The following is a 24,547-nucleotide window of genomic DNA, read 5'->3' on the forward strand; positions in this document are numbered from 1 at the left end:
CGTTCGAGCACTGCTTGTATTATTTACCATGTATTACATGCATTCGGACAACACCTTAATTTAGTTCAGCAATAAAGCACAGCATTTAGGTAATAAAAAGCAGTTAGGAATCACAGTACTAACTCTCCAAAAGGAAGAGATCAAAATGAAAGCAGCAAAGTGTTTTTTTTTATGAGCTGCTGCGTATCATCACCTAACTCATATTAGTGCCAAGCCTTGAATGTAACAGCTGCAGAATAGATTAGAATAATATTGTTTGTGTTTACCTGCAAACTTTCAGGAGCAGCAGCAGAGCCGCCAGTCCCAGCTGACTCAGGACGAGCGGGTGTCTCGCTCCTATCTGGCCCTGGCCACGGAGACGGTTGAAATGTTCCACATCCTCACCAAGCAGGTCCAGAAGCCTTTCCTCAGGCCGGTGAGTGTCGCTGCCCCCGCTGGACATTTTGAAAAATGGTCACACTTGAACTCAATATGTTCAAGGAGGCTCTATTCTAAACAATGCCGTGTTCTTTGTCACACAGGAGCTGGGGCCTCGTTTAGCTGCCATGCTAAATTTTAACCTCCAGCAGCTCTGCGGGCCGAAGTGTCGGGACCTGAAGGTGGAGAACCCCGAGAAGTATGGCTTTGAGCCCAAGAAGCTCTTAGACCAGCTGACCGACATCTACCTGCAGCTGGACTGTGCCCGCTTTGCTAAAGCAATTGCAGATGACCAGGTTGGCACTTTACAGATAATCACAAATACAGTAGTTTCACTCAAAGACAAAACACAAGCGGGAGTTTGTTGTGATGAATAAAATGTGACGCCATGAGAAAAAGCTGCAGGCAATTGTGGTAGATCATCACCGGCGCGGTCGTATTGCCTTGAAAACATCAGCATGAATTACTCTATTGTACTTGGTGTGGGAAACCAGATGCTGCTTGTTGCATACAGTGTCACAACCTATGAAAAGTCCTAAATATAAACAATAACACACAGTTTAGGTTCTGAATACTCATCACCTCAAAGACGCTCTTCTCTTGCAGCTTCCTTGATAAATGTTCCCTCCTTTTTGCCCTGTTTGTGCAGCGGTCGTACAGCCGCGAGCTCTTTGAGGAGGTGATCTCAAAGATGAGGAAGGCCGGTATCAAGTCCTCTATCGCCATTGAAAAATTTAAGCTGCTATCGGACAAGGTGGAGGAAATAGTCGCCAAGAACTCCCAATCGGAGATGGACTACAGTGACGCACCTGACGAGTTCAAAGGTGTGTATATATATATATATATGTGTGTGTGTGTGTGTGTGTGTGTGTTTGTCCACAGTGTTCTTAAGCAGCATACCTGCAACTTTTAGCTCTGTGTATCCAGTAGAGGTAAGAAGCATCTTCTTAAATAAAATGTGCGATTTAAGTAAATTTAAAATGACCTTACCTACATGTTCATTGGATCTTTTGGCCCTTAGTACACTCTTAGTTTAATTTCCCTCTGCATTTCATTCATTACATCCAACGTGCATCAGTAAACACTACGCAGCTGTAAATGTCACTGAAGTGAGATAAAACCCAACATATTTTTTAGCTGAAACGGGCGGGCACACTGTTTACCGTCGCGACCACCAGTAGCTCTCGTCCCACGTCATGATGCTTTTCCATTAGTCGGTGGACTAATTTGCTTAATCTTCACAGTTTTTTAGACCGCTATGGAAACGCAGACAACAATGGACTGAAGGAACCTTTTAGTTCCTTGTAAAGTAGTCCCGGGACTAAACTTACCAGGAACTTGTTGGTGGAAACGGGGCTTTGCTTAGAAATCTGGTGTGACCTCAGGTCAAGACAGTGCAGACAGACGGGATCATCAACAGCCTCTCTTGCTGTTGAATACCAGACATTTGCCGGGGCTTTTGCAGCTCATAGAGGTCATATAGACAGCTTAGAGCAAGGCTATCCTATAACCACAGACTTAATATAATCTAGGAAGAGAACGTGGCCCACATACCTCCTTTGATTCCCAGATATGCCAGCCAACCCACCACAGTTGACGGGGAGTGTGCCGTACAGGAGGCCTGAGTATCATCTTTCTTTGTGGTTAAAATCTCCCACGCCAGGTTTTATTTTTGTAACGCAGGAGTCCTACTGTAGAAGCCTTGTGACATTTCAGTATGGGCCACGCTTTATCGAAAGCTCTCCATGAGTATTTATTGGATTTTTTTCTTTACTGGTGTTTTGATAGGTGCACCAATATTGCTGTCATATAAAACGCAGAATTTTTTCAGCAGCTGGGGTTCGACATGTCACAAAAGTCTGATGAAGTCGTGCCTTACATGGTGATCATATTGAATTTAGTTTTTAAAATTTCTCACACAAAACTTTTTTGCATAGTTTTATTTTATTTTTTGTTTTATTTATTAATTCTTAAAGGACCAGTGCGTAACAATTAGGGAGCTCTAATGGCAGAAATGGAATATAAAATTAATGATTATGTTTTCTTTAGAGTATAATCACCTGAAAATAAGAATCATTGTGTTTTCGTTACCTTAGAATGAGTCGTTTATATCTACATAAAGAGCAGGTTCCCTCTCCATGAGTCCGCCATGTTGCAACCGCCATGTTTCTACAGTAGCCCAGAACGGACAAACTAAACTCTGTTAACTTTCCCTGCTTGGGCCGGAGTCGATAATGTTACTCGCTCCCGTCGCCACCGCTCTCTCTCTTGCTTCACCACTCACTTCCCACGTACACACACACACTCTACGTACTGACTCTGCTCCAAATGGCTCTAGAGAGGGACATTCCTCCATAAAGATGACGTCCTCAAATGTCTTGTTTTGTCCACAACTTGTAAAGAAACCAGAAAATATTCACATTTAAGAAGTTTTCCTTAAAAAAATTCTTCAAACCGATTATCAAAATAATTTGTGATAATTTAATAGTTGACAACTAATCAATTTAACCGTTGCAGCTCTAAAAGACAATCGCTTAAGCCAGAGGGTAGATTAGCTAGTAGCTTACCTCTGTTGCAGATGTATGCACACAAACAAGGAGCATGCTGTTTGTTTTGCCTCTTTGGGATATGATGACACTAGCTCTCACTGTGATGACAGAAAGATGCCAGTGCTGCCGATGCTGGTAAAACTCTGAAGAAGCTTGTTTCGAGTGTAAAATGTTCCTGTGACTTTGTCGTAACAGACCCTCTGATGGACACTCTGATGACCGACCCTGTGATCCTGCCTTCTGGGAACATCATGGACCGATCCATCATACTGCGCCACCTGCTCAACTCCCCCACTGATCCCTTCAACAGGCAGCCTCTCACAGAGAGCATGCTGGAGTCAGGTAAACCCCATCACAAAGAACGTATTGCATATTGCCAAGAAATGAAAGTCAGTTGTTCGTTCTATTGTAACGCCTCTGCTATTTTGGATTGAAAGCGACTAACCGATGCCAGTAAAACGTCCGCCTCCAAAGTGCTGTAAAAAAGTAAAACAAAATGAATTCTATTCTATTGTCATATTTAATTTCTCTACCGAAATGGCCTGTGTTGAACAATAAAATATTCTAAATATAATAAGTGTTTTCAGTCCAAAATGGCGGCAGACACCAGAGTTTCGTCTCTTTGCTTCTACACTCGTTGCCCACCATGATGCCTTTTCACCAGTAATTACATATAAAGTTCTGTACAAAGAAGGCAAGAGCAAATCAATCATCTAGTTTTAGATAGGCAGGTGATTTCAGGACACCAAGATGTCAAATTAAATTACTGCCTGTTGTCAGTTTCTCACAATCTGTTGTTAATTCTACAGTCCCCGAGCTGAAGGAGAGGATCCACACCTGGATGAGAGAGAAACAGGGCGGACGGCCCATCTGAGGACAACATGTCACCAACGTCTGGCCTGCTAACCATCATTTAAGAGAGCTGCCCAAGTCGCCTGAATCCAGTGTCACTACTATCAACAAAAAAAAAAAACATTCGAATGGAAAAAAAAAAAGACCTGATTTGATTTTTATTCGCATTTACCCCCTTTTTGTCTCAAACCATTATCATGGTTCTAAAAACAAAATATAATAAAGTTAAGACCTTTAAGTTTTTTTTTCTCATGAGTTTGTTTGTGTATATATATATCAAAATATATACATATATTTAACAAGAGTTAGTTGATGCATTATAGTGCTGCAAGAACACCAACGGGTTTACCAGCGAGGTGCATAGTCATCGATCATTTTCCTTTACGGTTCTCATTTTGTTTTGTAATACTCTGTAATGTTGGCTCCATTAAAGACATGATTTTAGGGAGAGGGGAGGGCAATACATTTGGGAGAGTGGGGGGGGTGATAAAACTGCTAGCTAGCCCCGAGTTTTCATTTTCAAGACTGTGACAATGATGAACTTGAGTCCACATAATGTATCCCGGAGCTAACGGATGCACATGTTTGTGCTTGTAGACAAAGTTCAGAACTGGGAATAAATCCATTAAGGATGTAGCTTAACGTAAACTAATCCTAAATGTCAGCTTCCTTTTGAGTACAGTAGGAAGATTAAGCAGTGGTTTACCAAAATACAGTATGTTCAGTTGTTCCTTTCTAGTCACATGTTCCCTGCTGACTTCAGTAGACTGAATTTACTTCTTGTGTGTGCATGGCCTCAAGTCCAGAACCTCCTAAAGCGCCTCGTGGACAAATTACCCTCTTTTTAGGCGAAACGGAAGGAACATGAGAGAATGTAGCATGACCACCAGAAACACCATCGTAGGAGCACACCATTAAACGTCTGCTCTCCAGAACCACTGACATCTCACGTCAAGACGGTCTCTTTCAAACGGCACTGTACCTAACATGACCTTGCTGACCTTAACTGTACAGGAAATGATTTCCTTTAACCACATACCTGTTTTGGAAGCTAGGATTTTGAACTGAAATAAATGATGATGCACATTATTTCACTACTCGTCACTGTTTTTTCCACAGATTGATGCGCTAGTCACTGGCGGCTTAAAGTGGTTAGGGACCCCTGGGCTACTCTGTGTGGCCCCCCTTTCATATATATATGCGTTAACGTTACTACAAAAAAAAATTATTTAGTGCGATGTGTAAAAGCGTGCACACACTCGAGGAGCATGGTCCACATCTAAACAATCAGCTGCTTCATTTTTTTTTTTTTTTTATGTTTCTAATAGGCCAACGGGGTCGAGGTTTTTTATTTCTCTGTAGTACATTTAAATAATTAAATATAATCTGGCCAATCCGGGGCCTTTGCAAACGTGGGGCCCCTAGGCTGCAGACTAGGCCAGCCTGTGCATTAATCCACCCCAGGCCCTAGTAGTTCTGTTTGGTCCTTTTTGGCCTAATTTGTTTATTTTTAGTTAAGTTTATTCAACCTTAAAAGAGGACGTTACATCACACACGACTGCAAAATGTCAGATTATACAAAGTCCAACAGCAAAGAAATTATAAAAATTATTAAATTATAATTTTGATGGTAAGCTTACATTTCCTCTGTGATGGTTACTGTTTTTTTTATGTGCAAAAGGTAATTTATTCCAATTCCTGGCAACACAAAATGTGTTTATTCATGTTGTTTCCCAAATGCAGAAGCTTAGTCACTCCTCTACTGTAATTGTTATAAACTAATGGATTAAACTTGGCAACTGTCCTAATTTTATTGGCAAGATCTAAACATTTAAACGTGTATAATTAATGGCAAACTGGAGCACTGAAGCTGTTCACGTTTGCTGTACACACCATGAAACTACAAAAAACTATATGTAATATTACAAGCAAATTGCTTTTCACATCTAGGACCCCTTTCTGGTCTACACTGGAGATAACGGGGCCCAGGCCCTGAGGAGTCGTCTCTACGGACGAGCGTGGACTGAGATCTCGAGGTATATTTCCATGTAGGTCTTAGTGTTTAAGATGCCATTATCCTGATGCCTGATTACCCTTGTTATAAAACAAAATAAATAATATAAAATATATAAATAAACGAAATAAATAATATAAAATATATAAATAAACAATATATATATTGTATATATATATATTGTATATAGTATATATATACAAATATATACACACACACACATAAAATTGAATAAAAAAGGGGGGAAAGAAGGTTTATACACATATAATATATATATATATATATATATATAAAGAGAGAGAGTGTGTGTGTGTATTTATTTATGTGTATGCACATATGTATATTTTATTTTATTTATTATTGTTTATTTATATATTTTATTTTATTTATTTTGTTTTGGCTCTCATGTGAGTGGAGAATGTGTTCTGTGTTCAGGCTAAGTTGGAAAAGAGGGTACATATTTATTATGTATTATATTATGCTCCATAATACCTGATTGTTTGACCCTTTGGAAAGCAATAAATATACTCTTAAAACATTTTGTGCAGTTTTATATAGATAGATAGGTAGATAGATAGATAGGTAGATAGATAGATAGATAGATAGTAACTTTATTAATCCCGAGGGAAATTCAAGTTTCCAGCATCCCGGTTCCATAGTGCAAAACATGTTAGTAAAAAGGCAGTAAAAAAAGTTAGTAGTACAAAGTACAAAAACATATACCATATATAAAAATACAAGATGAAGAAGAAAACTGTTAAAACTGATATATGTGCAAATAAAAAAATAAAAAAATGCTCCATGCTCCATGTGTCGCTAGGCGGCGCTGTGTGCGGTGACCCTGCGTGGTGTTGCGGTGACAGCGGTGCGGTGGGTAGAAATCCTGCAGTGTGGCGTCACGTCACGGCAGAGACAAGCCCCGCCCACTCCTTTACAACTCCGAGCCTCCCCATTGGCTCCTTCACACATTCGTCACCTGCTGTCTCTTCGCTCATTGGCCCGTTCGCCTTGTCAATCAGCACGGCGGCCCGAGAGAAGGGAGTTGACGTAATCTCTTCTCCGGTTAAATCAAGGCAATCTATCAATTCTCCTCTTCGCTTGTGTTGCAGATGGACGTCCTCTAACTCTGTCTCTCTATCTCTATCTACTGGAGAAATATAAACTCATTATAAGGAGGCGCCGGGTTGCATATCATAGGTCCAATCCGGCGGAGGATACAATAATGGGTGGACTTTACAACAGTTTTCGTGCTCGATTTTGATAGAAAAACACATCTTTGACGGCCGTTAGCACAATTTTTAGTCCTCATCACTGTCTTATATGGTGTTATCTTGGTGGTGGAGTCTCTAAACGTGAGTAAAAACGATTCTTTATTTATATATTTAACGTTTAAGCTTGTTATAACAGAGCAGTTGGAGCCAGCTTACGTTATAGGCAGCGACCGTTAACGTTACATAGTTACCTAGCTACCAAGATAGCCGTTACGTTACCTAGTTACCAAGTTACCTAGCTAACAAGATAGCCGTTACGTTACCTAGTTACCAAGTTACCTAGCTAACAAGCCAGCCGTTACGTTACCTAGTTACCAAGACATCTAGTCGTTACCTTACATAGTCGTGGTTCCTTTTACAGTTTTATACTCTTATTTCATTTATACATTATATTCTTGTGTACTAGCACATTATTTGTCTATAAATGTATAGTTATATCCTTCAGACAAAGACACCAGATGTCAGTTAGTTCCGTCTAGCGCCATTAATAATAATAATAATAATAATAATAATAATAAATTGGACTTATATAGCGCCTTTCAGAAAACCCAAAGACGCTTTACAAAATCATACTAATTAATAACACAGAGGAGGAACTATAGCTAAGTAATGAAGAGAGTGATGTGTAGGAAGAGTCAGCTGAGATCAGAGGCCTTGATGAACTGAAGACAGACGTTCACATTTAACGATATTAGATATCTAATATAAGATATAGCTAGCAGTAACCGTTTGCAGGCGTTGTATTGTTAATATCTCTCATTGCAGGGTACATTGTGTCGAGTCTATGATGCTAAAATAAGCATGCAACTCCTCCCTGCACTGTCCCACAACATGCATACAGCAGCAGCAGCAGCAGAGGAGGAGGATTAGCCTACTTCCTAACATTCATTTTTAATTTATTTCTTAAATAAAAGGGGGATTTTAAGCTCTTTGCCTGCACAGAATGAACCCTGTGTTAGTATGAGACAGGCCCGGCTCACTCACTGCTCCACTGTAACCCTCACAACATAGGGGAGATAGAATTTCATGGGCGTATGCTTTTTAGCAAGTATGGCTGACTGCAAGGACATGGAGAAAAAACAGGAGTTATTTGGCAAATAAATGTAGTCCCCTGGTGCGATGGATGTATGGCTTTACTGTAAACACATTGGAAAGTTTATCATTTAAAAAAATATATATATAATGTTGTTTATGCAGCCTAATTGTTACATGCAATATTCATATTCGCAAAAACATATTTTGCATATGCTGTTATGGTTTTATAAATGAAAATGCATCCTTTATTTGATTGTTAAATGTCTGCTGTTTACAAAAATATGAAAAAGCTTCAATGGGCTCTGGTCGGCCATGTTTGTTGTATGCTGTTATGACTGGGAATTTTTGGGAGGGGGTGGACCTTCATTGTGTTTGATGCATTATTAGAGCATTCAGGCAGGTTTTTTTTTAGAGCAAGCAAACAAACTTGGTTCATTTATTTAACACCAGATGTTCTTTTTTACATAGCAGATGCAAACACAGTGACAGGTCACTGAACATTTCTATCTCGCCCACTCTTGTCTGCCATTTATGAAATCTATGTTGAACGCTTTAGACATGAGTCAGTGGTACCAGATCATAGAAATATATCATGCAACTTTAATCCCTGACTATTTTAAACTTAGGCATTGCTTTTTAAAACAATAATATTTCTTAATTAGGGCTGTCAATCGGTTGAGAAAAAAAAGTTCAAAATGTACCTTAAAGGGAAGTTTTTCAAGTATTTAATACTCTTATCAACATGGGAGTGGAGAAATATGTTGCTTTATGCAAATGTATGTATATATTTATTATTAGAAATCAATTTACAACACAAAACAATGACAAATATTGTCCAGTACTGCATTTAGCATAAATAAAATATGCTCAAATCATAACATGGCAAGCCCAATAGGCAACAACAGCTGTCAGTGTGTCATTGTGCTGACTTGTCTATGACTTGCCCCAAGCTGCATGTGATTTGCCATGATAGTTTTTCCTCGCCAAAATTTATGGTAAGTGTGGAGCGTTATTTAGCCTCCTTCACAACAAGCTAGTATGACATGGTTGGTACCAATAGGTTCCTTAGGTTTTGCCAGTATCTTCACTCTAGCTTTAAAACTGAGCCCTGAAATTTTGACCTGCCACAGCCAACATTTAGCCTGTATTTGTCTGTTGCTAATTTCATTCCCTGTGCAAACATCTTTTTTTTTCTGTGTTTCCTTTAGGAAGGATATACAAGGAATCATACTAGGAGACACTCCTGAACCACAAACATGTCTGGGGCGTCTGTAAAAGTCGCCGTTCGATGCCGGCCCTTCAACTCCAGGGAGATTGGCAAAGAGTCAAAATGTATCATTCAGATGCAAGGCAACACTACAAGTAAGTAGCCCACTGGCAATGCACACAAGGACACACACACTTGAATCTATGCAGGCCTGTCTCTGCTAAGGGGAGTTTGGTATACCACCACATGCTCCCGCGTGGTCTTCCTTCAGGGCTCTTAGCAGGGAACAGTAGAATGAGCAAACTGAATAGTGGACGGTTGGGGACAAACAGCCTGAAAGAGAATAAAAGGCTTACAGAGTGAAATTCCTCCTCCTCCTCCTCCTCCTCCTCTGAAGGGGCCTGCATGCCTTAGGAGTGTCTCTGTGTGAGAAACGCTGAGTTGGTTCATACTGGGAGACCCGGGGGTCACCACACAGCCTGGCCTGCTAATACCTTCAATTCATCACACGTTGTTTTCGAATGGATATCACTTTGTAGTTTATGATGATTATTATCTCTCAGTGTACACAAACAGTTGTAAAGCACTTTTAGGGATCTTTAAAGTGTTATGGCCAGAAGTTAATCATTTACAAGATGTGCCCCTTTTTTATTTTGCTGTAAATCTCACAAAAAAATGAAGTGGTGGGGTTAAAGTTACGAAAGCCTGCTGACAAAATTGAACTTATTTTCTCATATGTTGCAGTTGACAATGTATTATCGGGATCAGTGATTAAGATGGATGTTGTGTAGATGCTTCCAGTTTCATTATGAGGCTCAGCAGCTTCATGCTTTAGTCATTCTTGGCTTTTATACATGTACAATATGTGTGGAAATAGGGCTGCAAAATGTACTTACAATTTTAAATTGCTGATGTACTCAAATTTAGGGCTGCAACTAAAGATTATTTTCATTGTTGATTATTTTATAGATTTGTTGTAGGTCTATAAAATGTCAATCAGTGTTTCCCAAAGCCCAAGATGAGACCCTCAAATTTCTTGTTTTGTCCACAACTCAAAGATATTCAGTTTACTGTCATAGAGGAGTAAAGAAACCAGAAAATATTCACATTTAAAAAGATGGAATCAAAGAATTTTCTTATTCTTATTATTCTTTAAAAAATACTCAAACCGATTAATCATCAAAATAGTTTGCAATTAATTTGATAGTTGACAACTAATCGGTTAATTGTTGCAGCTCTACTCAAATTGGAATAATCTAAATATGTATACTTGCCAAAAAAACAATTCTAAACGTAGTAATTTAATGATTATCTACCATGAATGAATCATTGCATAGCTTTCCATGAACATATTGAACTTCCAAGTGAATCTGTAATGCTGCCCTGCCTGCACTACTGCTGTAATTGTGGAATATATGAGAATATATGAAAGAAAAGCAGAGCAAGAGGAGGAGACCTGAATGTGGTTTGTAGTCTTGTGATTCAAACTGCTTACTTGTGACCGTGAGTCATCAGGTACTGTGGAGTGCTAGCTGCCTCCTTAATCGTGGTTGTGCTGTTACGTCCACTCTCAGCTGGCAGATGAACACAGTCTTCCCGACACTAGCACGGAAACATATAATGACCCGGTAACAGGACAGCATGTGACGGCAGAAACCTGTTCCTCCAGCTTGTATTTGCCTAGTGTTTTTGTCTGTCAGTCTTACCGGGCTCGTTAGACTAAGCCTTTATGAATCTTCCATAAGATCAAGTGTCCCTACCAGTTATGGCTCACTCGCCCTTTATCTCTCAAACTCTACCAAAACAGAAGCTTTGTGTCAAATCCCCAGTACTTTTACTCCATATCCCTGGGTTTTCATTATGCCAATGTCACTCGGAGGTGCTGGAGGGTGACTCGTGGTTCGTAGCAGAACTGCAGTGGAATATGCAGTGTTTTTTGGGGGGGGTTAGTGTGTGTGTGAGCGAGGGAGAAGAGGAGGAGGAGGAGGAGGCTGCAGTACTGCCTACTCTACCTCCTATCACATGGGCAGATTGCAGAGCAGAAAGGGAGGCTGGCAGGCGGCCATACTCTGCCCTCATCAGTGCTTCATTGCAGATGGTATGCTGAGAATGCTGTCTTATTAGGATGCTGGGAGGTTTGAACGAACGGTACCTCGTGGCTCAGACACACACAGGTTCATACATGCAGTGAGAAAACCTGACCCTTCTGTAGTTGTGGTTCAGTGGTCTGTCTATCAACATCTACCAAAGTCAGCCAACTTACATTTTTAGTCTAAACTATTCAGCAGTAGTGTGTTTGGGAGGCGGTCAATGTTTCCACAATGTTTTAATGGATGGTCACACTTATTATAGCTTTTTATGATTACAGTATGTAATGGTAGAAATGACTCCTTATTTGAATTTTATAACATTTCTCAATAATTGCGCATGTTTCTTTGATTTTGACAAGTTAGTGTTTGCTTTCACACCAGATGTGTAATTCCCTAATTAATTCCAAAACAGATGGACTTGTTTATTTCTGCTCCTATCAAAGGCCGTGTATCTATGACTCATCATCACGACTTTATGTTGTACTCCGCAAAAAAATCTGTCTTTCGAGTAGGCTTGAAAGGTGGCTATAAAATGTTTGCTTGCTTTTTACTCCGCTCAAGTTCATATCTGTAACAATGGATTCCAATTATGTCAATTTTCCACCATTTGCACCATCCATAGAAACTTCTCAAACCACCCCTGCAGTATTATCCACTTCTCAATTTTTTTTTAAAATTTCAGTTTCATATGTCTCGCAACAGTGTTAGCCTAACACAGTGTATGCAATAAAGGGCTGCATGATTACTCGAAATTGGCCTACTGCAATTTTCAAATCGCAGGATGAGGAAATGCAATATTTGTTAATATTGTGGCTCTGCAGAGATGTCCTGGCCTACACATCATATTCTACAGACTTACCAACAAATCTAATCTTTGTTTGGTACAGATCCCTGCAGCCCTAATACCTTTAGGGCTATTAGGGCCCCTAATACCTTTAGGGCTGCAGCTAACCATTATTTTCATTGTTGATTAATCTGTTGATTATTTTCTTGATTAATCGATTAGTTGTTTGGTCTATAAAATGGTGAAAAATGCTGATCAGTGTTTCCCAAAGCCCAAGATGACATCCTCAAATGTCTTGTGTTGTCCACAACTCAAAGATATTCAGTTTACTGTCATAGAGGATTAAAAAAACCCCAGAAAATATTCACATTTAAGAAGCTGGAATCAGAGAATTTAGACTTATTTTTTCTTCGGAAATTTCTCAAATGGATAATCAAAATAGTTGTCAATTAACTTAATAGTTGGCAACTAATCGATTAATTGTTGCAGCCCTAGATACCTGTGTATTTCTAGTAATTTGATGGTGTCTTTGGTGATGACAACATTTGAATGAGACTGAGAGCTGCCTCACAGGATTGGGATGTTTTATGGAGATGCTCGGTCAGCTTGTAGGTGTTTGGCAGATGTGTGGACGAGGCTGTGACACTCCCCTTATTGTTGTGAGTGACTCACTCAAGGGCATATGTGTCGGTGAGTGTGTGTCAACAACAGAGAAAGAGAGCGCTTGGGGGCAAGGGCAGGATATGCTGTCTCCCTCTTTTTCTCTCTCTCTCTCTCTCTCTCTCTCTCTCTCTCCCTCTTTCACCATGCATGGCGGGTTGTCAAGGATAGGTCGCAGGCAGAGGGGCAGCAAATTGATTATCCAGTGTGCAGGAAATGTGTCCAAGGCCTCTGCAGGCAGGCTGGAAACAAGCAAAGGCCTCTTTCAGTAGAAGCTCTTAAACATACCAGAGCTAATGTAATTATAAAGGGGTGACGCCATCGGCTGTTGCATTCGTTAGCGAATGTTGAATAACGTCAGGACACCCAAAGCCTGCCTTCATTGGGGCTCTGATGTGTTCTCCACATCGATCTCTGTCTTCTTACGTAACCCATGTGTTCTGTTCCCCCTCAGCCAGTGAGCAGCCACTTGTGAATGTATGGCCAAAGATGGTCGATAGAAGAGACCAGAGAAGCAGATCCTCTGATACGTTAGAGACCATTACATTGACTTTAGTGGAACAAACCTGCATCCAGATGGATTATGCCCCACGTTATTGATTTTTTTTTACATTATGGGAGATGAATACCTTATCAAAAGATACCAGCTGAGCCTATCCCAGGCTGTTCTCATTTCCAGGGCATCAACTACCGACGCTTTGTGGTAAAGCACGTGTTTACTGCGACTGAAAAGTGATGCAGAGCGTCAGTGTATGACGAGTTGGGATGAGAACGCGTTGCCTATCCAATTTTTTAAGAACTGGACGGATGTTAAACAATATCATCCCCTAAGCTAAGAATAAAACTAATTGATAGAACAAACAGAAGGTCAGCGTTATCAATTAAACCTTCACCTTTCAGATACAATTTTGCTGAGTGTCCACTCAGTATGAGCTAAGTGGATGGTGACCTTACAAAAACCCTACAGGGAGGAATCAGCTCAGCTCTAGTGTCAGTTACACATAAGAGGAGGCTATCGGCACAGCAGAAATGACAATGAGCCCATATCATATGAATGCATCGTAGGGCTGTCGCAATAACCGCTAAATTGCAATACCGCACTATTGACAACCGCTATGTTCACGTTTTTTCTTTTTTGGAATTCTTTGCAAGCTTTGAGCGCTACGTATTTACACTATGCTAAAAATGCCAGCAGGGTGACGAGGCACTGAGCTTCTATTCTGCGCTGAGCACTGCACGTTTGGTGGGTTTTTTTTTTCTGGTTGCCGAGAGTTGAAAAATGTTCAACTTTGGGTAAAACGCAGCGCTCGTCACTGTCACTTTTTACCCAGCCGTCCAATCACAATAGAAGAGGGGCGGGACAAATACCACAAAGACCAACCGTCACGTCCCATATGTAGCTATAAGTGTTGGACAACACTTGAGGAGAATTTAATACACATAGACCAGCGGATACATCCTCTCTCCCTATACGTGCTTCAGCTTTTCCTTCATCCAGAGCAAGTACGGATATTCCTCTGTGGATATTCTATATTTTAGCAACCAGACGCAACCAAAGGGGGAAAAAATGCTGTGCCTCAAGTATTTAAATAGTTTTAAAACTGTCATCTTTGTCATTTACAAAGCAACAATATACCTTATCATAGCCTAAAAATGAAGCTTATATATATATACAGCACTAAAATCAGGATGAATAAAGCAAAATAACCCCCAGCAATAATACTGCATATCTCGCTGTTGAGCCGGGGAAATTCCTTCACCGTGACAGCTCTACAACATCGTGGTCACTGAGGAGAGAGCTGGCAGGACAAGTGAGGAGTAAGATGTGGAGCATGGGTTCAGTTGAGGGATGGTGATGGTCATCCTGCCGCTTGCAGACAGGGCCGATTGACCTGGTTAGGACCAGTAATCCGCAGACTTGCCTCAGGTCGCCACGCCCGGCTGCCGTAATCCCGGCGACTTTAGTAGGTGTAGACTACACACACCCACTCAGGGTGTTACATTCCTCATCGCCTCAATGCTGCCACATGCACTACTTACACACTCTCCAGACTGACCTCCTAATGAGGCGGGAGGACAGGCAGATGTCTGTGTGATCCGCTCATGCTGTGTCACAGGACTTTCAGGCCAGAGGCGCAAATGCATGTCATGCAGCTCAGCCAGTTTTCAGTACACCTACCTGTAACAGCTGGTGTAACACCTACCAGCAGCAGAAAGTGACTGACACTGTCTCTTGCAATTTTGCTGGGGCTGTCAATCAATTAAAATATTTAACGCGTTAACCTTGACAGCCCTAAATTGCTTCTTTTTTTTTTTTTTTTTTACACAAATTGTTTAGTCTTTAACCTCATTGATATTTTGAGAGCATGTGGAAGTTCTGCGAAACTTTTTAATAATATTAATAATCAGGAAGAGATAATAATCTTATGAGTCAGAGTGCGGGGATTTGTATCTCATGCATCTATCTCTGTCATATCCTCTGTGGTCGTCCTCAGTGCTGGGTTGTCAAGGCAACAGCAACGTTTTTATTCTGCTGCAAAAAAACATCTTGGATGAATGAATAAAAGCTTCTCACTTCCATCTACTTTTCTTTTTCATAACATCATGTGCTCTTGGTTTACTTTGACTCGTGATGTGCTGCCTTTCATTTCTGCCCTGATAAAGCTGAGATTGGGTCTCAGTATTGCAAGTTGTTGTGTGTGATGCTGAGGTTATTGAAAGTGAATATTGGGCAGATGTTAGGTTTGGGTGATAGTCCACGTAGACTTGATCAAGGTGTGTGTTTGGATGGAATATCAAGTTTTCTATGAGTTTTTTCTTGTTGTCTGCAAATGAGTCATGCATAAAGTCTGCATTAAGATTCACAGTTTGTTTTGGTGAAATTCTGTTCATACAATAAGCCCCTCAGTATTGTCTTTATTGAGCTGTAAAATCAAATTGCAACATTAGTATTTATATTGCAAACTAAAATGTTGCCCAGAGAGCCATGTTAGCCTTTCCCATTGATACTGAGTCATTGTTCATTAATAAGTGTTTTGAAATGAGGAAGAAACCACAACGTGGCATTGCATATGAAGGGATGGGCTGAAAGGCTGGAATGTCCTTTATGTGGCAGCAGAGGTCAGAAAGGGGAAAGTGATAAATGCCTTCTCTCACTAAACTGTGGTTTCAGCTTTGTATAGCTGACCAAGCCACTTGTGGTTTTCACTCCAAAACTTATGATGACTCTTCACGACCTACTCAATTTATTTGCTTTTGTTTTCAGCTTGTGCCCGTATTCACACATGAGAGTCTTGACGCCTCTTTGCTTTAGTGCTGCATCGATTAAGCTGTTCTACATAAGCATGTTGTAACACATTTTAATTATCTTAAAGGTCTAGTGTGTAGCATTTAGGGGGCTCTATTAGCAGAAATGGAATATAATATTCATAACTGTGTTTTCATTAGTGTATAATCACCTGAAACTAAGAATCGTTGTGTTTTCGTTAGCTTAGAATGAGCCCTTCATATCCACATAGGGAGCGGGTCCTATTCACGGAGTCTGCCATGTTGCTCCGCCATGTTTCTACAGTAGCCCAGAAGGGATAAACCAAACACTGTTGCAGAGTGCAAAACCGTGGTACCGCTCCTTAAGTAGTGTTATTATGGTAAGGATGGCCACTGAGCGAGGCGAACGGCGTTACGACGGTTTTGCACTCTGCGGCCCACGTTACCGCAGTCAGAAACTACTTTTTGCAGATATAAAAACATCTGGAAACATCAGACATGGTAGAAAACTTACAGTTGACACAGTGATGATGTCAGCCTGATGCTGTATAACTGCTGAATTTGTTGGCATTTATCCCATTAACATCATAGCCATAGGGCCTGACGATCAGCTAGATGTCTTTAAATGAATGGTATTATAGGGTGACGAAAAGCAGTACATCTGGAAAACCACTGAATCTCATGATCTCTTGAGATTTGCTTGGTCACATTATATGCTTATGTAGAATAAAGTTATCCTCTGTCAGATCTGTGGCCCAATTAGTTTCTTTGTAAAGGATCTTACATAGCGTATGAGCTACAGTGATGAATGTGCAGTATTCAGTATTCCCCTTACATCAATGAATTGTTTCACCTCGTTGTTTTTTAGCCCACTCTCCATCCCGGCCCGTGACGGGGTTGAGTGGAAACTGTGGGAAATTTTTTGCAGAAAAATGTGGGATATCAGAGGGGAGGCTGGGATCGGAGCTGACTCGAAGGGGGGAGGGGTGATGTAAACGCAGCCACAGCAGCAAAGTCGTGCACAAGCACTATTCACGTGTAGGACAGCGTGAGGCAGCATCACACACAAGAGTCGCCCAGCTAGAGATGATGGTGATGCTGATTTCAGTCATATTGATGGAGGTTAAGAAATAGTACTCATGCAGTTGAGCTAAAACTACAGAAAAGATGATGCTATTATATTTGCATCCGTCAATGTGTTGTTGCAGTTTGTGCCTACACTGCAAGAAATGGCTGGCCTTGTCACAAATTTTCTAGAAGCAAATGTCTTATTATAAGACATCAAGGCAAATCAGTCTTAATAGCAGATCACCAGAAATGCAAAATACTAAATCAAACATGTAGTTCGAGTGATATTTTTTCATTATAGAACCCTTCAGAAAAACAAAGATATTGTACAACACATTGATGCTCGTAAGGAGTTATTCCTAGGGGGCTCTGCTTCGATTGGCTGCTGGCTTCCAGACCACAAAAATCCATTAATGTTAGTAATATTACCAGAGATAAAAGGCCAACCGCCCGCTCGCTCTCACATGACAAAGTGGAACAACACAACACTGAATTAGTCTGGTGAAATGCAGTTCAGCCAAATCCTGAAATGTGTCCCAGTTTTACAGCAGCGCCCAATCAGTTGAAGGGTTATAAGAGATTGTCTGTATAACAAAAGGGGTCACCAGCTGATTTTTGTGCATGGAGGAGGGGGACTTAGGATTGTGTGTGTGCGTATATTTGTGCGCCCATGCTTCTTTTTTGGTTTATGTGCACAGGATAATAATAAGTTGAACGATACCTGCAACAGACATGGTATGGTCACTGTATAATACCTGATTTCCTTGTAGATTGGTCATACTCATTTAGCTATGAAAATCAGATTATGGGATGATCATAATTAACTGTTAAACTGTTAACCAACAATAAGAATTATAACTGATTAATGCTATCAGATTAACGGTTAAAAATATCAAAAATTACATAAAAAGCTGAGCAAAACTCAGAGGAGCGGCTTGTCACTTAAAGGAGAATAGCTGGTCCACCTTTGGGGATACCGATACCTGGGCTTTGAGTATCGGCCGATACAGAGTACTGATCTAATACCAGTCTTTAATTAATAAGCTGTATGCCTCACTGTGTGAAAGTGAATGGGATTATTCTTTATGTGTAAGGCAACATCAGGCTTTCAGTTTTGCTTTCCTAACATTGTAAAACAAAATGTAACAAATAAATACATAGATATAAATTTAATTAATTGTTATTTATTATAAAAATAATATATTGTACACCAACAACTTGGTAAAAAAAAAATTATTTTCAGGTGTAAACCTTTTTTAATGCAGCAACAAATTGGTCAAAACTTAATTAAAATTCCAGTATATAATGTATATTGTACATAAACATAGAATTGAATAGATCGGCCCCATTGTCACCGATATCCGATCCAGCTATTTGAGTCAGTATCAGCCCGATATCTGATCCGGTATCTGTATCGGTGCATCCCTATCGACCTTAACAGCCCACCTGTGTTGCTAACGCCGGGGCTAACCTTTTTCACTTTAATCAGCAGGTGTCTGGCAAGCAAGACACTGGAGCTTGGCTTGGGTCTTGAGGAGTTGTAGCATTTATTCACCGACAAATAACCTGTCCACACACTGCACTGCTACATTCACAGCTATAACCTTACTGATAACTTCATACTCACCATCACACACACAAACACACACGGTCTGTCATAGTATGCCAGGCAGACACACAGCTGACAACCTCGCAGCTAAACTAAATGATGCAGTGGAGACTTTTACTGGGAAAGTGGCTGCATGTGCCCACGACAATGCACGCTCCCGAACGGGTGAACTGGGGACACCGTTGTCTGTTTTGCACATACACTGCAGCTGGAGATAAATGATGGATTTGACCCGTTTGTGCATTGGCTTATCGTTGCAGGTGGACGGCTTGTTAGGCAATAAAACCAGAGCACCCCTGAATGAAACGCACTTATCTTGTCGGTTAATGATTGGTTAACGAGTGTCGACTATCGGTCAGAGAAAGAAATTCAAAATTAGCATCCCTAATTTAAAGTTATGGTACTCCTGGCTTGCTCCTCTTACCTACTCTTTGGTTCACTGCCTAAGTTGGGTGAAATGGCTGGACTTTCCCACATTCAAGAGAGTGAATGTGTTTTTTTTTTTTAGTTTTTGTGCCCTTACCAACACAGCTCTCTGTCCAGACTACATTGTTTGGTTTCCTCCCACAGTCTGAGGGCTGAATTCAGAGGCAAACTGGAGAGCTTTGCAGTCCAGGCACGGGTAGCCTGGTGGTGGGCATGATGTTCACTTTGTATTATTCATGAGTAAGAAGTCCGGGGGGTTGGCAGTATATTAATTTTGAAGCCTTAATTAATAAGACTGGAGTCTGTCCTTCGATTTGGTTGGCTACTACAATTCTCTGCTGCTCCAAAATGGAGCTGTCTCATAAATACAGCGACGCTGAGATCAGTAGTAGACACACATGTACGTAAATACATGCACAGCTTCACGCGTCATTTCCGTCCTCAACAGAGAAAATGCTGGATAAAAGGTGTTAGTCATCTGACATTAGCTTGAGGCATCACTCAGTGCTCATCCTTAATGTTTTCTGGCTACACAGAACTAGTCAAACAAGTGATGCAGCTTCTTTTTTTAAATCATTTTTTTTTTATTTAAAGATGTGAGATTCTCACAGCTCCATGTGCCAGAGTTGTGTCCATGATGTCATGGTGCTTATATAAAGCCAGAGAGCATTTAAAGCGAGACTTCGGTCTCTGAGTTGAGTTGGTTGAGGAAATCCAGGTCACTGCTCTGTAAAATGGGTGCCTGTTGTGAGCAGTGAATGTAAGGGGCTCTGTATTTCCCTTGTCTGCACACAGCCTGGTCTGTACTGTTGTCTACACAGTCTGCCTGGATCATATGATGATCTGTATGTCATTTTCAGACTAATCTGAGACACTGTTTAATCATGAGTTTGGATTTAAAACAACCGTTTTGAATGAACAGATTAACATTATAATGCAAATCCAGTGTTCTATTTCTTGTCATGGCTTTACTTCTCTATGAATTTAGTAATTACAGTTTAGCTACCAATGGCTAATATTTTGAAAGCTTTCTAGGACAAGGCACTAATTTTAAAGTCATAGATTGTTGGAATCAGCATCAAGTTTCATTACTGTTCTCCTATTGTAGGCTGCATTTTATTGCATCTTAATTATGTGAGTACTATTAATTCATTACCCGTAATGTTGATAACCAAAGTTGAGCTGAGAAGAAAAAATAATTCCACATTTATAATATAGATATAAACTGTGGAAGGAATGCTTCATCTTGAAACTATTTCAGTGTTATGAATGAGGTTGTATGAGGTACTTATCCATAGTTAGTGTATCAACAGTAGATGACGGTCAGCACGCCTCCAGATTGTAGAAGCAGACCATACGGGATCAAAGCAACGTACTGCTGTGGACAGGGACGGCAGCTAAACATATTTTAGTCACCTGAAAGAAAGGCTCACCTAAAAAATCAATATCAGTTTTAAGGGTACGCTATATTTAGAATATTTTTGCCAGGTTTACCTTGTTGTCAGACAGCTATGCAGTCTGTTTCCGACAGGGAACTGAAGCTGTTATCTATGCTCTCAGCAAAGTCACCAAACTCCATTGGAAAAAAAAAAACAGTAATTTTACCTCGCAGAACAGGTTGCTGGTCTACCACTGCCTCCATAGGTTGGTTTGTTTGTGTTATTGTGTGAGTTTGGTTAGATCAGATTCACCAAAGTCACAAGCAAACTAACTGATCAAGGCAGCAGTAGAGCAGCAACTCCTGTGTTCTGCGAGGTAAAATTATTGTTTTTTTCAATGGAGTCTGGTGGCTTTCCCGAGAGCATAGATGGATACAGCGGCTTCCGTTCACTGTCGGAAACAGCTATCTCACGGCAAGGTAAACCGACAAAAATATTCTTAATATAGCGTAGACTTTAACTGATATTGATTTTCTTTTGGTGGGCCTTTCTTTTAGGTGGCTAAAATATGTTTTAGCGTCTGGCCCCGTCTACAGCAGTACATTGCTTTACTTCCGTGCGGTATCTCCTGTCTACTTCTCCAAGCTGTCATCTACTGTAGGTAATACACTGACTATGGAGTAAGTAGGCTACCTCATACAGCCCCACTTCAAGACACCTGAGCTATCCCTTTAACGCAGCACATGCAGACCCACTTCCCCAAAGTTCAAAGTGAAAAGGTCGACACCGGCAAGTTTGAATTCTCAATACATTAAGTGCTATTTTTAAACTGGAAAATAGCAGACACGTCTAAAGCTGTAGACTATAGCTTTCCATGACTCAGGATGTGTTTGGAAAGACCCCTGACCTTTGAAGCAGCACCTGCAGAGAGGAGAATATCCTCCTTGGACCTGATCCATGAGAATCAAGGTCTCTTTGAGCTGTGAAAACAGCTGAAAACCCTGACTAAGGATCCTGTATCATTTTGTCAATGTTAACATTGAGGTGCTAACAACAAATATGTTCATTAGACATGTTGGCGGATGAGTCCTCCAGACTTTGGTTAGACACACTAGGCATTACTTGAGTCATTGGCATGTCATTGACATTTCAGCTCTGATTTCATACCAGTTCTCTGTGTGCCTTGTGGGTTTTAACCTCCATGTCATCACCTGAGAGGCTGCCTGATATCCCTCTCTCTTTGTTGTAGTCCTGTGTTTGTTTAGCTTGTGAATGGAGTCCTGCTGGCTTAGCAAGTTTTCTCTGTCTGGTGGCTTCTAGAAGCTTCTCTGTTATCCTGGACTCAATGAGTCTGCGTGAGCTGCTGATATTAAAAAGGCACTCACAGCCCGAGCTAGCTATCGCTGTCTTTGGGCTGGGAGCAATGTATGGTTTGGCTACGCGTTCGGACGGAAAGGTTGGGCGGTTGAAATCTGTCCATTCCTTCCTGTCACTGACAGTCTGTCGGCATGCAAAGCACTAGCTGCCATCTGCTGCTGTATAAATAGACAGTAGTCAGAGCTGGAACAGCTGGCACATGGACACCAGGACTGCGCCCTTTCCCACTGCTTTCTAGCTAGACAGGCAACCCTGACCTAAAGTCATTTTAATGTATTATTATTTCAACTTTTTAACATGGAGTTGGTAAAAAGCACACATCACTTTGAACAAACTTCTGATTTTGTGGTTTTGAAACAAAGCTCATTTGTGTGTTTACATGCACTATTAAATCAATATTTCTGAGGATTTTCTTAAATGCCATTTTAGCAAGAAATTGGGGGTAAGAAATGTGGAGAAATCCTGTTATCGAAATAAACGGCACGCTGTCCCACAAAATTGTTTGTCTTTTCACTGCACTGTCTGGACATGCTCTGGAAAAGAAGGAAAGTTGCTGCATATTTCCTGCCCAAATCAGATTCCATCAAATAACCTCGTTACTGAATTCATTTCAATAGTAAAGTGAGCATCTTTTTTCAGTGCTGTCCAATTGCTTCGAACGCAAAGTTTACATTTAGCTGACTTAAGTCATTTTCCAACGAAAATATTGAAAGTTTCTTTTTTCTAAATGTGGCGATCACATGGAGAGGGGGGGGGGTAAGGCGGTCTGAAAAGGGTCATTGTGATAGAGGGGACTGGGCACATAAAGCCTTGTCATAACAGATTACCTAATGTGTTTTGCAGGCTCTGTTGTCAACTGCAATACCCTGCATTCAGTGCATTGTTCTGGTGTCTTCCTGTGCTTTTTTCCCCCCTCTCCTCTCCCCCAGTAGGAAGAGAAAAGTGACGTGATCAGCCTTCTGAGTAGAAACAGAGGAGTTGTAACTCAGTTCCTTCCTTTACTGTTACTCTGATGTTGTGGCTCTTCTAATGAAATGACAATGCATGCTTTTATCATTAAAAGAAAGTCTGTTGTTAGTTTGTCTGAGTTGATGACGGTGATGTGGATTCTGGTGTGAATGGTCACGTCTCCTGGCTAGACAAACTCATCTGCCTGCCCGGAAAGTTTTTTTTTTTTTGGCAGGAGTACTCAACAGAGGAGTTTTGAATAGCTGTATAGGTATTTTATAATTAAAGGCCATAAGGAATCTCCCCGGCTAGACGTGAAAGTGCACTGTATCTAAAGGGGGTAATCAAGATACCACATGTTTGTTTCTGTTTTGGAGATGTTGCACGTCCTGTGTTGTGGCTGCGACAAGCTCAGCTGTTTTGTCGAATGAGCACAGCAGTACTCAGGCGCTACTTTTAGCCCTCAGCTTTGAGCTGCATCCAGTGACAACTCTGTCACCTGTGCTGCAGCCCTGGCAACCGAGCCATCACACACACACACTCTCTTCCAAAGACACGGGATACAACATGCAGAGCACAGCGTGTCTGTGGCCACGTCAGAATGTTCCCCATTCAGTCTTAAATGCTTCCTATTTAAGACTGAACAACCATATTAGCGGTAGTGTGGCACCGCTCAAGCCATCGACTCATGTCAGCAGCTGCTTTGCTTCACCACTCATGCACAAACTGTGACCCAGGTGTACATTTGTATGGAATTACACAGCATTAGAGCTGTGATGCTATCGACTTCTCTTGACGTGGTGATAGGAAAGGGCACACCAAAGGTTAGACAACATACACAGGTATGTATATACAGTATATACTGTATAAATTTCCCATGCTTGCCCAGGGCAAGTAAAATGCCACGTCAGGCTAGTAAATCAAGTGGTAAAAAAGAACATCGTTTTTTTTTACAGAAGTTGAGGATGGAAGTAGCATGAAAGAGTGAGCCATCTTGCTTCCTTCTCATCTCTGTTGAGAGTTGCTCATGGGCAGTACCAATCGGGCACTCGTGATAAAATGACGGCGGGTAAAGACAGAGTTTATGAGCTGAACCGCAAGGGAGCATTTCAATTATCCTGGAAACACAAGTTTAGTTTGGTGGCGCTAAAACAATGTGAATGAAACTCCAGATTAATTTACTTAAAGCAGCAGAAGGTAGAAATTAAGCAAATATGATTTAAAAAAAAAAAGAAAGAAGCTATTTTTATAAAACGTCACTATATCCTGACAATAGTGCATGAGACAGAAAAAAATCATGTGCCTCTGTGTCCTCCAGTGTCCTCCGGTGCTCCTAGTGGCATCTGCAAGATCTCACAGACCAGAGGAAAACAACCAATCAGAGCCGAGCTGGAGCTTTGCCGTCTATGAGCAGCTGTCAATCACTTTCACTCTCTTCACCTACAGCTCATAGGTCTCTTGATGGGTGATCACGCTTAGAAATAATACAAATGTTATGTTCCAGAACTTGCCTGAGAATCATCACAAGTTTTCATTACTATCAAAGTAATCCAGCGATAGTTGTGTGTACATCCTTGAGTACATTGCAGTACAT

At 40.8% G+C, this 24,547-nt stretch overlaps 2 protein-coding genes across 22 annotated transcripts in view; both read left to right on the plus strand.

The window, feature by feature from the left end:
• The window catches only part of ube4b (ubiquitination factor E4B, UFD2 homolog (S. cerevisiae)), a 28,328-nt gene extending 23,421 nt beyond the window's left edge, over positions 1-4,907 (plus strand). For both annotated transcript variants that reach the window (XM_037772269.1, XM_037772270.1), the window contains 5 exons: positions 281-415; positions 522-713; positions 1,067-1,241; positions 3,162-3,308; positions 3,776-4,907. In XM_037772269.1, the coding sequence (XP_037628197.1) occupies positions 281-415; positions 522-713; positions 1,067-1,241; positions 3,162-3,308; positions 3,776-3,840 (714 nt within the window). In that variant the 3' untranslated portion in view covers positions 3,841-4,907. The remainder of the gene's footprint in view (positions 1-280; positions 416-521; positions 714-1,066; positions 1,242-3,161; positions 3,309-3,775) is intronic.
• A 1,692-nt stretch (positions 4,908-6,599) lies between these two features.
• Positions 6,600-24,547, plus strand: part of kif1b (kinesin family member 1B) — a 76,635-nt gene continuing 58,687 nt past the window's right edge. For 11 of the 20 annotated variants that reach the window (XM_037773113.1, XM_037773110.1, XM_037773114.1 and 8 more), the window contains exons 1-2: positions 6,864-7,184; positions 9,347-9,500. In XM_037773113.1, the coding sequence (XP_037629041.1) occupies positions 9,395-9,500 (106 nt within the window). In that variant the 5' untranslated portion in view covers positions 6,864-7,184; positions 9,347-9,394. Of the gene's footprint in view, positions 7,185-9,346; positions 9,501-24,547 lie in introns of all 20 variants that reach the window. The other 9 variants (XM_037773124.1, XM_037773125.1, XM_037773121.1 and 6 more) reach the window with 3 other exon arrangements.

This window comes from Sebastes umbrosus, chromosome 6 (genome assembly GCF_015220745.1).
Source record: "Sebastes umbrosus isolate fSebUmb1 chromosome 6, fSebUmb1.pri, whole genome shotgun sequence".
Lineage (NCBI taxonomy): Eukaryota > Metazoa > Chordata > Actinopteri > Perciformes > Sebastidae > Sebastes > Sebastes umbrosus.